Consider the following 17,475-nt stretch of genomic DNA (forward strand, 5'->3'; position numbering starts at 1 on the left):
TTTTGTTTAACTTTTAATGATCGGGGGTATTTCCGACCTATTCTTCTTCTTGAAGCAACAGCATAACTCCAGGTAAGAATGTACATCCTCTGTCTAGCACAGAAGAGTGTAAACAAGTGACAGTAGAGGGGGCAGGAAGAGAGGGACAGGTTAGAGCCGAATGTTTCTTAGAATGTCTTCTTCTAAAAGCTCAGAAACTTGAGAAAGCTGGCTTTTTATGTGCGTTCAGTTTCCCTTAAGTTTCTTTCAACAGATGTACTGTATCTTACAAAAGTCCTATCTGGAAATTGGTCTTTGAAAAATTATCCTATAAATATTCCAGCAGTGCTCAGCTGGAGCCAGAAAGCATCTTTACTTTTCCTTTCATTATTGCTCATGTTTCATGATTTACTCCTTAAGTTTGGGGCGACCGCTCCATGGGTCCCTGCCAGGGCTCATCCCTCCCAGAAGACTCCCACTGCCCCACCTATGGGCGGTAAACACCTGGGAAGCGAGGAGTGGGAGTCAAGCCAGTGTGGGTGATGCAGAATCTCCCACAGCTTGATTCCGAGCCAAAGCACAATTGGATTATGTCAAAAAGGGAAAAGGTGCCACGTGCATTTGCCGTGTTTCTTCACAGAGCAGGCCAATTTAAATATAGCCTACTACCACAACTTGTCCAGAATTAAAATAGCCCAGAACAAGTGGCAAATGGCAGGGAGAACGGGGCTTCTTGCCAGGAGATGGCTAAGGGACGGGAAAAATGGGCTTTTGGGAGAGGTTGTACAGGCTCGAATAACAACAGAAGGTAGGACGCCGTGGGATCCTGCTTCATAACTTAAATTTCAGGTCAACATCGGTTCCCAGAGCATGAAAGAGAAGACTGGTGAAAACACTCAGAAGCTTGGAAGGCTATTTTAAAAACTGACTAAAATGTGCTATGTTATTTTAAAAATAAAATCTGGTTACCGAATTCCAGTTAATGATTTATCAAGAGTCAAGGACAATACCATTGCAATTAGGTTTTCCAGGCATAGGAGACATTTGTAACCTACAAATTGAATTACATAATAGCCCTGCAGTAAAGCCTTGTTTGACAAAGGAGCCTGGCACTGTATAATGAAATTACAATTTAAAAATATGAGCAACCCTGACTTAACCAGTTACCAAGGCAATGTTAGTAGTCAGTACAAGAGTTTTATCTAATATTGTGGCTAAACTATTCATTCCTGAAGTTTTTTGTTTGTTTTTTAATTAATTTATTTATTTTTTAGTTTTCCTTTATTCCAACTCCATTATATTCCCTGGGACTCAACAAAGCCAAAAAACAGGATAATAAGTACAGTTAAGTATTTGCCCCAAATGAAAACAAAAAAACCTTTAGATATTTACAGTAGTGGTTAACATTTGTTGATATAGATGTATCTTTTGATCAAATATAATGTACACATATTAAAAATGTGTGTATTATATATTTACATATACTTATGTATTCCTCTCTCAAAATTCACTGTCAGATTAAATTTACCAAACCTTTAGTACTTCTTTAGAAATTTTTAATGATACAAGGAATTCTTCATCTTACAACATTTAAATTGATAGTTACAATTGATGTGGTTAAATGGATAGTTAATTTTAAGATTACAAAGCAGATTTTCAAGATATTCCAGGTCTTGGCCTTATATTTAGAGTAGAAAAGGTTTCACTTCAAAAACGAATTTCAGACTTTTAGAACCAAGGCAGACAAGCTGTTTTCTGGAATTATGCCAACACCCCAGAAAAGATATTTTAACAAGTAACTTTTAAGAAGGTATGTATCATATTAAAACATGTCACTTGTGAATTGTTATGGTACTTCAGAGCTCAGGGTACAATAGAGGCATCTCTATCTGACCAGTATCAGAACATTTTTCATTTTCCTCTGCCATACAAGATCATTCTTTGAGCTATTGTCACTGTGACCTCTTGGAAAAACATTGCAGAGAAATTTCATATTTATAATTGACGGTTGCCAGCAGTGATCATCTGCCAGAGAGAGATTTAAGGGGAAAGACGCTCTCATTTCACCCCGAGCACTGCAGAGAGGTTGGAGCAGGAGGATGATGTGTGCAATGTATATAATAAGTAGGGAAAGAAAAATGAGCATGCTATTTAGAATTAGGCAGAATTACCTGGGAGCCCAAAGCAGCAAATAATGTAAAAGCATTTCTACACCCTTGTGGATAATCATTAAGTATGTTAAGGTTTGGTTTGAGGTAGAAAATAGTAGTAGTTGATCGTGAAATGGGAATTTAGACAGCAATGAAAAAATGTCAGGAAAGATAGGCCAGGGGAGGTTATTTTAGGAAACACAAGTTCACAACCTGCAGAAGTGTCAGTAGGTAGACAGGAACAGTGGGACCTTCGTGGAGTTAGTAAGAGCTCCTGGCAGCATAGATGCCAGCAGCGAGCAGTCTCCTGCCTTGCGCTTCCGTGCACTGTCTCCTGCTCCCAGTCTTGCCTGGAAAGATGCTTCTTAACTCTTCTTACTCTGCGGAACGAATGCCATTTTCCAGGGTGTTCCAATTCTTCCCTGGCAGAAGCAGTCCTGTCGGTGTGCAGGATGGGCTTTCTCCAGACATGACTGACTCGCACGGGCCTCTTCTTTCCTTGATGGCCCTCATGCTTTCAGGGTAACTGGTTGACCTACGGGGACTTCATATGAAACTATGGCAGGGCTTTCTGGGCCCCCATTTTACTCATGCCTAAAACAAAGCACAGAATGAAAGTCTCATCTTCCATCGTATCTGTCCATTTCAATAGCCTTTAAATCCAAAATTTCAAATACATTTTTACAAGTTTCCACCAAAATCCTAGAAAGCCTCTGACGACTACGTGGTTGCCCACCTTAAATGCGAGGGGATTTTTCACATGCGTGCTTCAGCTAGGGTAGAGCCAGTCCATAAGGCAAGGGCACGTGCCTGTGTTGCCAAGTCTGTTGTCATGTCAGAAGAATAGTATGATTGTATTGAAAAGGCAAGAAGAACTAGTTCCAGTACTTCTATCCCTGGCCAAAACTTAGCACATTGAGCAAATCTAACTTGGTAGGTATAGTTTGATGCTCTGGGGCAAACCTGGAGAAGCCCGCTAGAGCAGCCGTTAGACACCAGCAGAGCAGCAGGTAAGGCCCTGGAGCTTAGTGCTAATGCTGGACAGCTCTCAACAAGGGCAAGGGCAGGCTTGGGGGGCTTGGCAGGGTAACTCTTCCTTCCCCTCCAGAATCCAGTCTGACTTTACCACAATTACAAGATGTTATCAGTAGATTCTGAATTCTTAGACCTCAAGAGACATCTTTGCCTCAGTGGAAATGACATCCTGAATTTCCCCCTTGTTTGGGGGATGTGCAGCATTCCCATTGTGCCTGGAATAATTTTTAAGATTCTTTGGACTTGGTCTGAATCTCAGACTGGTGAGGAGTAGTTCCATTCAAGTTAATGCATCTGTCACTAAGGAGTAAAGTCCAGGAAGGCAGACCCTGCATTCCTCAGGGGCTGCAGCAGGAGTCCGTCCAGCCCACCTACCGCCGTGGCATCCCAGACGCCAGCATCAATCAATCCCACCATGAAGATAAAGGTTAAAAGCTCATCAAAATGTGTCTAGAGTAGATACACAGGCAGACAGTAGACTCCTGTTCAAGAATATCCCAGGTGTTATAAGCATTGCTAGTGCGTAAGCATTGGAGCAGTTCACTAACAATCTATTATTTGAGCCGGAGCTTAACATGATTCTTTTATTTAGTTGGTTTGAATCCCGCCTTGCATTTCTACCACCACTTCTAGAAATGAAGAAGTAAACATTTTTATCTCGATGTACGTGCATTCATCTTCGTAACCACTACTGCCCTCCAAATTGTACCAAGTGTTATTAATGCTTTTATTTAAAGGTACTAAGCAGAAAACCAGTTGCCCTGGTTTGTATATTTGTTTCTGCTTCCATTTTTCTCAGTGTCCTTGGATAAGCTGTTTATGTGTTGAGTGCTAGGATAAAAAATATCTCAGTTTAACACAGAAAATGTTGAAAATAAACTCAAAACAAATTTTTTGAGATCCTCATGAGGAAAAAGAAGAAAACTTTTTAAGAATTCAGGAAGAACTAGATGATCTTCTGATATTTCCTTTTAAACTTGGAGGCGTTAATTACTAATTTGGTGATTTGGGGAAGGCAACTATGAGTTAGATGAATCTGTAGTATTTTTAACACCACCTAAAAATGTTCCTGCTAAAGAATAACCTTGATGAAAACCAAATCTGTCCTATAGTCTTTAGTAACATGTTTCCTAAGCTGTGTTATTTCATTTGGAAGTCAGCCAAAACTGGTTTAAAAAATATATGTAGGAGAAGAAAGCTCAAAATTTGCATTTTTCAATAGGAGTCGTAAATCTATTAAAATTAAAGATTAAATAGAGAAATAAAGAAAGCAGTAACAGACTCAAAGAGAAAGCATGAATATAAGATAGATGAACCATGGATATGAATGAATTTTTATGGCAGGAAATTTAAGATGAAATAATTAAATAACAGAATATTTGCTAAAGTAAAATCTGGAAGATGGTGAGACAGATCTTACAACATAGTCACCAGTCTTTGTCCTAAAGGTTAAGAGATCTGGGTTCCACCCATTCATTAGCTGTGTGACTTTCAATACGTTCCTTAGTTTCCTGAGTCTCAGATCTCTAGAGAAGGAAAAGTAATTGGCCACTGGGAGGGACCATGTGGACTCTCAGAGGCTCTTTTGGTTCGAACTGTGTTTTTAATATGTCTGGTAAAGCAGACATCTCAAGAGCAAAACCGGAAGGTTAACATAAATCAGAGCAAATACCCTTGTGCCTGTTATAGTATTGTCTGCAATATCTGTCCCAGCAAAAGGCTGAAGATTTAACGTAAAAATACGTGGACTCCTTAGTTGAACTATTGAATGATTCCTTGTCACCAACCGGGCATGAAATAAATGGAGTAACAGAACTGCAATTCCTACAAGGAAACGTGAAGTGAATAAAATTATTTTGCCAAGAGAATAACTATGCCCCTAATGTTTCAGTATTCCTCACAAACAGTTCTCTCATAAACTCTGCAACTGGCAATGTGTACCTTGATGATGTCAGAGCTTATGATGATGCAAGGTGGTGTTGTGTAGCCGGTCCCCAGCAAGTTCATGTTCATACTGTTCAGCTTCAAAGGCCCAATAGAGAAATAGATCCCTATATTGTTCACTATTTAGGCATATCAACACAGGACAAAGTGAAGTGGTAAACTGGCAGATCTGGGATTTCTGGAGAGGCATTGGAGGTAATATAAGGTGGAAAATGGATGTCTTATTACCTAAGAGAATGTTTTCAACTATGAGTTCAAAGAGGAATACTAAAGGATGTCTGCCATTTTTAAGGAATAATGGTATTTGCTTAATTTTAAAAATGTGTATTTATAAAATGGGATAATTTACACACCACAGAGTGTGCATTTAATGGACATTGGCATCTGTTAAGAGATTAGGTCAGTTTATGGTGTGACCACTTGGTCAGTTTATCATTCAATTGAATACCCCTAACTGCCATCATGTGTTTCAGCCATTATATAGTCTTGAATTGCTCTAATTCTTAGTCATACATTAATTTGTAGCCATGATGAACCATTGTAGTATAATAACACTGATGTAGAAATATAGACAGCATTGACATGGTAATTCTCACTGTTACCCAGAAGGTCTTCTCAGGTTCTGAAGGTTGCAAAGTTCTTATCAGGAACATCCAGATATATGTTAAAGTGCAAAAAAAAAAAAAAAGTCTTGATTATATATAATATCATTTTATAGAATATGTATCCATTTTAAAATAATTTGGTCCAAGTAATTTTTTAGTCGATCCTAACTTAACCCTTTCTATTTCATCTAGTCCAAAGACTGCTGTTGGCTAATAGCTTCCTTCTTACCCAAAACTCTGCGATGGGTTACATCACACTCCATGCACCTGCACCTCTTCTCTCAGAAAAGAGAGCCCTGCTAGAGAAAGATGCAGACTCATATAGGTTCTAATGTTCCTTTCTTCTGTTCCTCAGAACTTTTGTAAAGTATTGATTCCAAATCTTTACCACTTCCCTTTAAAACCCCTAGCTTCTCCCTATCAGTCCATAATTTCAGAAGACTAACAGTGAGCATTTATCTACTAAGTACCCTAAGTTAGCATAAGTTCTTCATATAAATCCACTCTGATCCCAGAGCAACTCTACGAGGTAATATTGTCCCCATTTTATAGGTAAGGAAATTGAGACTAAGGTGACCCAGTGAATATGTGATAGACTGTGGTGAGAACCCAGGTCTGTCTGGTTCCAAAGCCCACAACACTCTAGGTCTCTTTCAAGCTTAGGATCCTAAAATTGAAGGACCTCAAAACACTGGATCCACTCATCACTGTTCTTATACTTTTTCCTGTTTCCTTTCTTTTGCCTCATCCAGGACCTGACTTCAACAATTGCCACCTTTTCAGAGCTGCTTCATTTTCTCCTGTTCTCTAAGCGTCTTTCTTCCTACCTTCCGACAGGATCAGCTCTCATTTTCTTAAAATATGAGTGAAATGTCTTTTCCCTTGGCCGAGCTAATCCTTCTGGTTACTGTCCAAATTTCCTCCTTCCTTTCTGGGTCAAAAGTCTCCAGCATGTGGCCCACACCTGCTTCCTCCCCTTCCTCTGCCGATTTCCTCACCGACTCCCTTCAGTGTGGCTTCTGCAGTGGCCTCCTTATTACAGCTGCCCCTCTGAGTTCCTTGTCCAATTCAGCAACCTTCACCCAGCCCTCACCTTTTGCAGCCCTCGGTGAGATCGACAGATCACTCCTCTCTCAGATTCTAACTGTACTTGTTCCAGTGATTGCACATAACTCAGCCCATCAGGCTCAGGAAAGTGCACCTGCCTCAGAGGAAAGACAAATTGAGATCTGGTCCACTTACCTTCTAAAGGAATATGAGATTGATCCAAGAACAAGAACTCTGAACGAGTTCTAGCAGAAGTTTGCCTTCCACCTGTATGTGACTGCCTCTCAGTTCCCATGGCTTCTTCCTCCACCAGGTCCCCAGGGCGCTCTTGTCGCCGATCCTCAGTTTCTTTTTTTGACTCACTTATTTCATGAGTTCATCCACCTTTTGTTGAACTCATCTTCTGTGATCACGATATTCACACTTCTGTTTAGAACCTAAGCCTTTAATTTGCATTGCAGCCCTTTATTTCTATCTATAAATGCCTATGTCATGTAAAATCCTACTTGTCTAAAACTGAATTTGTCATTACCTTCAGACTACAGTAAGGCCATTCATCTGGACACCAAGTTAGAAATTTGGGGGTTATCTTTTGTGTTTCTCTCCTCTTTACGTGTTTATCTATTCCACTAATATTTGTTGAAGACAGCCTCTATGCCAGGCTTTATGTTAAAAGCTAGCAAAACAGACACAAGCCTGTCTGCATGTTTCAAAGTTCTGATACTTCTTTCCTTAAAATGCCCATCAGTTATTCCTTTATGTTATGGCTGTTTCCTTCATTAGGTTCTTAGCATGCCATGGCTAGAATTAGTGCAGCAACTTCTTAACTGAGAGCCCAACTTTTGTTTTTTTTTTTTCTACTTACTTTCTCTGACCATGGGATACTCTGTAAATACCAGTACATTAGGTGACTTTTTTTAAATTTTTAGTTGATGTAAAAAATACATAACATGTAATTTACCATCTTGGCCATTTTTATGTGTACAGTCCAGTGAGTACACCCACATTGTTGTACAGCCAATCTCCAGGACATTGTCATCTTGCAAAACTAACACTCCATATGCATAAAACAGTAATGCCCCATTCCCTGCTTCCCCCAGCAATCACCATTTCTGTCTCTATGAATTTTGACTGTAGGTGCCTCATGTAATATTTGTCTTTTTATGACTGGCTTACTCTACTTAGCGTAATGTCTTCAGGGTTCATGTGTGTTGGGGTATGTGTCACAATTTCCTTTTTAAGGCTGAATAATATATATTACACATAAAATGTGTACCACATTTTGTTTATTCATCCATTGACACTTGGGTTGCTTCTAAACTTTTGGCTGTTGTAAATAATGCTGCTATGAACACGGGTGTACAAATACCACTTTGAGACCCTGCTTTCAATTCTTTGGGGTGTATACCCAAAAGTAGAAGTGGTGGGCCATATGATAATTCTATTTTTAATTTTTTGAGAAACCACCGTTCTGTTTTCCACAGTAGCTGCACCATTTTACATTTGCACAAGGGTTCCAGTTTCTCCACATCCTCTCTGACACTTGCTGTTCTCTGGGTTTTTCGATAGGAGCCATCCTAATTGGGTGTGAGGTGGTATCTCATTGTGGTTTTGATTGGCATTTTCCTTATGCTTAATGATGCTGAGCATCTTTTCATGTGCTTATTGGCCCTTGGTATATCTTTGCAGAGATGTCTATTTAAGTCCTTTGCCTTTTTTTTAATCAAGTTGTTTTGTCGTTGAAGTGTAGGAATTCTTTATATATTCCGAATACTAAGACCTTATCAGATATACGATTTGTAAACATTTTCTCCCATTCAGTGGGTGGCAGGTGATTATGTTTTACAGAATTTTGATCTTATTTAATGGTAGTGTTTTTGAACTTGAGAATGACCCTCATTATAAGGATTTTTTTCCCAAAAATTACTTCAAAAATAAAACATCCCTTAAACATTTTTACGTCAGATTTTTCTCAACGCATAAATAACATGGGAAGGTAAATCTTAGATAAATTTTATAGAGCTCAAAATAAAGTAGAATAACCAATTATTTGGCATATTCCAATCAAGGATTAGAAATGTGCCTTTGACTTGGCCTATCCACAGAATATAGCCTTTAAGCTTATTAAGTTTTTGATCAAATGTTAGGGAATAAAGTCTATAAAGTACTTAAGAATGAGGACTTATTTTCCAAGATTAAAAATGTTCTGGTTATAGAAAAAAAATCTGATAAAAGGAGGGTAAATAGTAGACTCTGCTATGCCCATGTTTTTACATATGTCCCCTGAGTATTAGCACACTGTAAGGGCTAGAGTTCAGAAAACTTATTACAAGAGCTTGTTGATCCAGGAATTGGTTTTTTTGTTTGTTTAAATATCCTGCCAGTTTCCAAAAAGTATTTGCAGGGCACTATGATGAGTCACATAGACAGTTGCGTTCCTGATATTGGGAATATAGAGTTAAAGCCATATGGTTGAAGAAAATTATGCACAGAAGTTGAGGATAGTTTTACTGCAAGTTGCCAGGTAGCTTTAACAGAAAGAGAAACCATAGATTATGTAGTTCACGTCGTAGGATACAAGGAAGCACACCAATTAATCATCAGAGGCCAAATTTTTCCTGGCACTAAAACTTTAAGAGGAATATGTCACCTAGATCTTTATAAACAGGACAATGATCCCCAAAATGGACAGCATTTTATAAAAGGTATGTAAACATTTTTCATACAACTCTTGGCTCCTTCTGTCTCCCTATGAATCTGTGAAGGCATTTATTTGTGTGATACAGTAATGTGGTTTAACTTCTGATCTCATTGACAGAATCATTTGTCTCTCAGACTGGCCTCGCCTGGTCCCTGGCTATTAATGCTTTCAAAGCCTGTGTACTACCTCTGCAAAAGTTTGGGCCCTTAAAATACCAAATCCCAAAATCTGGCCCCTTAGTTTACATTTTATAACTAAATAACTTGATATCACTTTTAGAAAAAAGGAAGACGTGAACTCCTGCATTGGGGAAAAGAACAACTATTTGCTGGTGACATAACTTGTTTTAAACCAGAGCCCTACCACGCCCTGCTAATTTTTCTATTTTTAGTAGAAACAGGGTCTTGCTCTTGCTCAGGCTGTTCTCGAACTCCTGAGCTCAAGGGATCCTCCCGCCCTCAGCCTCCCAGAGTGCTAGGATTACAGGCGTGAGCCACCATGCCTGGCCCGAGTTGGTCTTAACAGAGAACCAAATCAAGATTGAATAGACCTGTTTCTTACTAGGTGCAGGTAACTTAGAAATCTCAGGTAACTGAGATCTGTGGAGCCAGATGATTCTTGTCCCTATCAAGAGTATTCCTTGCTTCACAGACTGATTTCTTCTTAAAAAGGGATATAGCTGTCTGTACAAGATAATTGCTTTTCTGGAATCTAGGTCTCTCATAAATGAATAATGTCACAGTCCAAAAGGAAGGGTAACAGGTCATCTGTTTTGCATTTTCTTACCCATGATGCCATAAGCCAGGAAAGAATTTTTGGTTATCATCAGGCAATTTCAAGAGAACCAGAGGGGAAATAGAATGGCAGGCGGAAGGATGGATGGAGGCAGAGAGATCGGTTCTGCCTTTGCACTAACCCTGGTGAGATACAGTGACATGACCAGGGAGCAAGGAGTTGGATGGGGCATATGTATTTTGAAGGCAGTGCCAGCTGGATTTGCTGATGGTAGATGGGGCGTGTGAGAGACCAAGGGTGTCAAGGGATGACTCAAGGGGTTTTGGCTTGACCACCTGCAAGAATGGTGTTGCCATCGACCGAGATTTGGGTTTTTATGTGCCAATTGCTCTTATTTTTAAGTTTTTCTAATAATTTTCTTTACATACTTGGGTGCCAAAGCAAATCACAAGTCCAGCTCCTGAACGGAATTGATTATCTCTGCCATCAGCTTTTAAAAGTCAGATCAGTAAACTAACTTTGACCTAGTATGTCTCACATTTTAAAAGACATCAAAATCGGCATAATTTTGAAGCAGTTTATTATCAGAAAGAGAATTATAGAAAGTAGAAATCCCGTTTTACCGTTAATAGAATCATTGTCCATTCTAGATTAAAATCCTTATCAGCTGTGTCCGTTGACAGGTGTATAAAAGATTGAAAGTCAGAGTTGGGACAGACATCTCAGGGACCTGTGTGTCCCCTAACAGGAGGAACATGTGCTGAGCATGTTCAGTGTAAGGTTGAATATGCTTTTTGTAAAAGCATCATATGTTTAAGAAAAATAGGGGAAACTAGATTATTTCCTTCTAAGGTTACTTGAGAGCTCATAAAACACTATTTTCAGTCATTAAAGAAAACTCAGATGCTCATGAAATGGATGATGAGAAAAATAATTTGTCATTAAGTTCTTAAGTGCAGGCGACACCTCGCATACAGAAATGCCACATTTACTGCTGCAGCTGGTCACAGTTGACCTTTGCAGAGCTTGTGTCCAGGAGGGGGTCACTTAGCTGCTCAGTGAGCTGAACCAGCTGCCCGGGTATCCATGGCTCAGCCTTGCTGTGACATCTTTGCCCCCATACGTTATAACTCTCCACAAGTTAAAACTTGTGTTTATTTGTAAAAATAGAGCCCTAAAAGGAAGTCAACAGCTGATGCTTAACATAAAGAAGTTGCTTTTCAGTTACTTTTTACTGCATATGATGGGGGAAAGCATATGTGATAAAGGCATTTGGAGACTCTTGAGGGTCTGAAAACTTGTAAATGTCAACAGTCTTTTGAATAAATGAACGGCTTCTTGAGCACATATGTCCCTTTGGTGTGTGCACATTTTCCATGTGACCAGCTGCAGCGGCAGGGCCTCCACTCAGCTGATCCCCCCCCAACTGTCTATCCTAACCCCCTCCATCCCCCCAACCCAGGAACAATAGCATGTCTTACCAGTTGGCTGATTAAAAGGTCGTGTGTTGCTCTGGAACTGGGCCTGGGATTTGATCACATGAATTCACTAACATGAGCCAGAGGCAAGTTCAGATTATTTCTGGGGGAAATCTAGACATGCCAGTAGCCTTGGCCACATCAGCTGGTGTTAACAGCAAACTCAGAGTGGGTTCCTGTTCTCTCCCACTTCTCGTTACCAGTTCCAGGGCTACTGAAAGCTTTTGAGCAGACCTCTGGATTCAGGTTGGAATTTAATTTTGACCTGTCTGGCCAGCTGTGCAGTAGCACGGACCCACGAAGCTGGGCCCTATAGAAAGGTCCTCCCTCCCTGTTTGGTCTCACAGGAAGGATCAAGTGGAAAAGCAAAGGGTTAAGTACTAACATTGCAGGTGAGGCTTTACTGATGCTGTGCTTCCAAAATATATTTGCGGAAAGATTAAGCTGTATTTGTCTGTTCTCCAGGTTAGTATTTTGTAAAAAGTGGTGGAGGCAGTGCTACCGTTTTCTTTGACTGTACGGCGGTGTGTTGTGATTGCATCAGAATAAGCTGTTTGTGCCCGAGTTTTGTAAATTTATCATTGAAGGGCCAGCAGGATACATCATAAGGCAGCATAGCTATACCCTCGTGGCTTCATTAATTATGAGACCTGGACATAATTAGGCTCTAGCTAAGAATAGCAGACAAAATGGAAAATCATTCTGGGAAAAAAATGAGTTGAGATTCTGAGAAACTGAAAGAACACTAACAGAGGGCATCCGTTGATTCTCAGGCACAGCACAACGGGACTAAAGCATCACCTGTCACAGGTTAGTGACGGCGCCCACGCAGGGGTTGGCACTGCGGCCACTTGTTGGGGGAATATGTGTTTACCCTCCTGATTTTGTTTCCATTTCATATTTCATGATACTCTACAAACAAAGGTAATCTAAATCAGCCTCCATGATTTAGAAATAACAGCTTTGATGATTAGAAGTTAGTCTACTCATTCTTAATTAATAGACTGTGGGGGGGGCAGTTTTAAATTATCAGAAAAATTAAGCAGGAAGTACAGAGAGTTCCCACATACCTCCTCTCCTCACCTCATGTGTACACCCAGTGCCCCGTATTATTAACATCTTGCACTTGTGGGTACGTTTGGTACAACTGATGCACCAATGGTAACACGTTAGTATTAATGTCCATAGTTTATATCAGGGTTCACTCTTTGTGTCGTATATTCTGTGGGTTTGGACAAATGTATGCTATCATGGATCCTCCACTACGGTATCATACAAAATAATTTCACTCCCCTAAATACTCCCTCTGTCCCACCTATTCATCCCTTTCCCACTTGCATCCTGAACCCTTCGCAACTCCTGATCTTTTCACTGCCTCTGCAGTTTTGTTGTTCCATTCATTTTTAAGTAACTACCCAGCTGTTCCTAAGGAGGCATCATTCATTCCTTTATTCATAAAGTGGTCCCTCAATAAATACCGTGTGCCAGGTAGTGTTCTACACTTTGGAATTACAGCAGATGACCAAAATAAAAAATCCCAATGTTCACGAAGTTTACCTTCCAGGATATCAAGCCTCCAGTCTCAGCTAGGTCCTAAATAGGAGTGAAAGGGGCCCCATGAGCACATAGGATGAGAGGAGGGGGCTTCCTGCCGTTTGGCCCCTGGTCTCAGGTGAGACCCACCCACCACATTCCCTGCAGTCTAGTCCCGGGAGTTCTGCCTGCCCCTGTGCGGCCTCCTCCAGCTGCCGCCCCTGGGTTCTCCCTGCAGAGCAGGAAGAGCACTGTGCCTTTTCCCAACTTCTCCTCTCTCCTGCTGTCTCTGAAATAAGGACAAGCACCTCTTTCAGACTTTTGTTAAGCTTTCGCTACTAGTTATCTATAGCCCTGCCTGGTGCTAATGTAACAGAAAGTTTACAAAGAAATAGGTGCCCGTGATCATCCTCTAAAGACTAATTGGACAAGGTCTTCCCCCTTTGGAAGTGGACCACGCAGAGTTCTCTCTTCTCAGGCTGGTAGATATTCGGTCTCCTGTCTGGCCACAAGAAGCCCCATTCTTTTCCCTACCGCCTTCTCTGTAGCCCTAGTTCTCTGGAAAGATAAGAAGTTTCCATGAGTGAAGTTGGGCCAGGGGGAGATGGGAGATTGAAAGATCCATTTTGTCATTGACATCTCTGCCTCACTGTCTCCTTTTTGGTTCATGCAAGAAATATGCTTCACAGTCAACTAAATGGACTCTGCAGTGTAACCCTTCTGAGCACATTCTTAGAGCAGCCCCACGGTCAGCTTTTATCAGCTGGTGAGAGCTGAGGGTGCACATCTCTTCCCAGTTACACATCCAGTGGCATCATCTGGTGGCCTGAAATTGGCCGTGGTGGGAGTATCTACGCCATGGAAATCAGTAAACACTACCAATACGATAACAGTTTTGCTAACTCTTTTTTTCTCCGAAGAGTCACTTTACCAGCATACCACTGGGCAGACCTTAATCAAATTCTTACATGGATTGTACCATAGGAATAAAGTCATGAACACTATATGAATTCACATGCTCTCATTCTACTCTGCATAGTTTCGGGGGAAATGCCAACCAAAGTCAACAGGAGATTTGATCCAGTAAGTTTTGAAAACCAGACTTAGCATCAAGCTACATAGACCTTGCTCATATTTTCCATTTCCCTTGGAAGAAGAACTGAGGCAGTTTATAGAAAGTTTTACCTACAGTATCTTCGTTGAAATCTCACAGCAGTGTGACTCTAAAACTCGCTCTTGCGAATGTCCGGCCATGATCATAATTACCATTTCTTTTCCCAGATCACAATTTGCTTGTCCATGTGTAATTAATACGGTGCTGCCTTTGCTGACTCACCCTTTTGTGCCCCGCGTAGGACTGCACACGCCAGAGCAAAAGCCGACGCCGCTGACCAGGCAGCGCTGGCGGCCCGCCAGGAGTGTGACATCGCGAGAGCTGTGGCCAGGGAGCTGTCGCCTGACTTCTACCAACCAGGTAAACTATACCTCCTCTGATTGGAGAGGTGGGAGCACTGGCATGGGTTTCTTTTTGTTTCCTTTTTCCTTTCCATCTAAAGGTGTTCTTCTGAACACCTTTTGAACCCAGCAATCCTACAGAAACAAGTGGGAGCATGTAATACAGGTTGAGTATTCCGTATCAGAGATGCTTGGAACCAGAAGTGTCTCGGATTTCGGAATTTTTCAGATTTTTTCTCTGTTTTTTGAGACAGAGTCTCACTCTGTTGCCCAGGCTAGAGTGCCATGGCGTCAGCCTAGCTCACAGCAACCTCAAACTCCTGGGCTGAAGCAATCCTTCTGCCTCAGCCTCCCGAGTAGCTGGGACTACAGGCATGCGCCACTGTGCCTGGCTAATTTTTTCTATAAATATTTTTAGTTGTCCAGATAATTTCTTTCTATTTTAGTAGAGACGGGGTCTCACTCTTGCTCAGGCTAGTCTTGAACTCCTGACCTCGAGCAATCCTTCCACCTCGGCCTCCCAGAGTGCTAGGATTACAGGCATGAGCCACCGTGCCCGGCCTCAGATTTTCATATATTTACATATATGTAATACTTGGGGAGGGGATCCAAGTCTAAACATGAGATTCATTTATGTTTCATATACACCTTATACACATGGCCTGAAGGTGATTTCATACAATACTTTTAATGATTTTGTGCACGGAACTAAGCTTTGACTGCGTTTTGACGGTAACCTGTCGCAGGAGGTCGGGTGTGAAATTTTCCACTTGCAGCATTATCCTGTCTGTGTTCAAAACTTTCAGATTTTGGATTTTTGGATTGGGGAATGTTCAACCTGTAGTAAAAGTTTATCACCTGAAGTCTGAGTATCAGCACTGGAGATTTGGGGTATCCCCTAGCGTATCCTCTTGCCCACTCCCTCACCCCTAGCTGCATACAACCAACAAACTTTGAGCTGATAGCAGTAAATAAGACAAGATCTCAAAGATGTAGCTGATTCTAAAAAATTCTGCTAGTGACGATTACAGATTCTATAACAAATACCCCCAAATTCAGAGGCATCTGTAACATTAGTATTAGCAGTAAAAGAAGAGCCAATAAGTACAGGGACTATTTTTTTTTTTTTAATGTACCTGAACTGATGCTCAAAGGATTGGGGTTAGGAGGTAAAGCAGTGTACCACTGAAAGATGAATCTGCACAGATTAAGAGGAAAATGCAGGGCATGATGGAAGAAATAACAACCTCAAAAAGAATCGATCTCGATCATCTGCCTCTTAAGTGTTATAAAAAAGCAATCCACAAATACTTGCAGTAGGTTTAAATATTTAATTTGCTTCCTAATAGCTTCCTAGTAGACTGTTTCTAACTCTTCCTATAATATACTGGTGCTTTGTTTTGAATTTCAAAAAGGCAACAATTGCCTTTTTATATACGTTCTCCATTACTGTACAAACATCTTTCTAGTGGTTGTTTGGGGAATCAACAGATTTCTAGGTGAAGAGAAAAAATAAATAAATTGTTCTCAACTTCTAACTATCGGCATTTATATTTTCTTGGTAAAGAATTTTACCATGTTGGTTTTTATTAAATCAAGCTGTATAAGTGGAGCCCTATCTCTCTCTAGCTCAGCACCCTGCCCAATATAGGTGTTCAGTACATGTTTGGTTCCCATGGAGGGGATACAGTATTGGAACCCACAGGGCATCACTGATTCCTAAAGAACAAGGTAAGTCAGAGTGAACAAAATAGCAAGATGTATTGAAAAGCTAGAAACTTCGCTATAATAAAGTATAGAGGAATGAGAAAGAAATGATCTAGAGGTTTTTTGTGGGGGTGAGGAGGGTTGTGTCCTGCAAAGATAGAAGACAGTAAAAGGCCAGATTTAGAAGAGAAAGGCTGGGGAGGGACCCAGTCTGGTTGCTGAATGATAGACACTGTTGTCACAGAGTGACTTCCCTAAGAGTTCAAGTCCACTGATAATGGGTGTTTTCTTCAACATGCATCTTTTTTAAATCTCTGGGTAGGATTTAAATCATTTAAATATGTATGTATATTTTGTTTGGAAAGGGAAACTTTCCGTTTTTTGCAGTGATCTCTGGTAGGAATAAACCATCTTCTGATGTGAAATGAACTCACACTTCTCTGGTACCTTGAGTGCATTGGCAAATTAGCTGTCGCAGGGTCTGAGAGCTGGGGATGGAATTCAGCCCCCCGAGAGGGACTGTGCTCCCCAGCAGTGCTGCCATTGGGAAGAAGCTGAGCAGTCAGGAGACCGTGGGCTTGAACTGCTTTGAAAGCAAACAAACTTACTATTGTTGTCTGCAGATGGTAATTTCCAGGTTCTGTGAATTCCAGTGGGGAATGGGGTCCCTCTAGATTTCTATTAGGTGTTACCAAGAGGTAAATGATACGAAAGGTCATCTCAGTTTCCCAGACTGAATGGTTTTAAAGGCCTTTTATGGTGTAAAAGCATTTGAGGGGAAAAAAATATTGTGGGAAAATGTAATTCCACCCTTTCTTAGTGAACACAGCTTCATATAAGCAAGTTGTCCATCAATAATGAATGCATCACAGTAGCCTGGTAGGACAGTGGGTCTGTTTGAGACCAGACTAAGGGGGAAGGTTGCAGCCCCCTTTGACCCACAGCCAACACTTCCTTCAGCAACTGTATAGAAAGCCTGTTCTCTACTGCGTATTATTGATCTTCTCAGGGGACATAACTCATGCTTTCCATTCTGCAGTTACAGGGTGATCAAATCGGATAGACATTTTCTAAAAGGGCTTTCAAGTACTTCTTCTAAGTCAGGC

General features: G+C 40.8%; 1 protein-coding gene across 4 annotated transcripts in view; it reads left to right on the plus strand.

Annotated features, from left to right (window-relative positions):
- JPH1 (junctophilin 1) overlaps window positions 1-17,475 on the plus strand; it is a 75,101-nt gene that overhangs the window by 41,636 nt on the left and 15,990 nt on the right. For all 4 annotated transcript variants that reach the window (XM_069466346.1, XM_069466348.1, XM_069466347.1 and 1 more), the window contains exon 3: window positions 14,563-14,681. In XM_069466346.1, the coding sequence (XP_069322447.1) occupies window positions 14,563-14,681 (119 nt within the window). The remainder of the gene's footprint in view (window positions 1-14,562; window positions 14,682-17,475) is intronic.

This window comes from Eulemur rufifrons, chromosome 3 (genome assembly GCF_041146395.1).
Source record: "Eulemur rufifrons isolate Redbay chromosome 3, OSU_ERuf_1, whole genome shotgun sequence".
Classification (NCBI taxonomy): domain Eukaryota; kingdom Metazoa; phylum Chordata; class Mammalia; order Primates; family Lemuridae; genus Eulemur; species Eulemur rufifrons.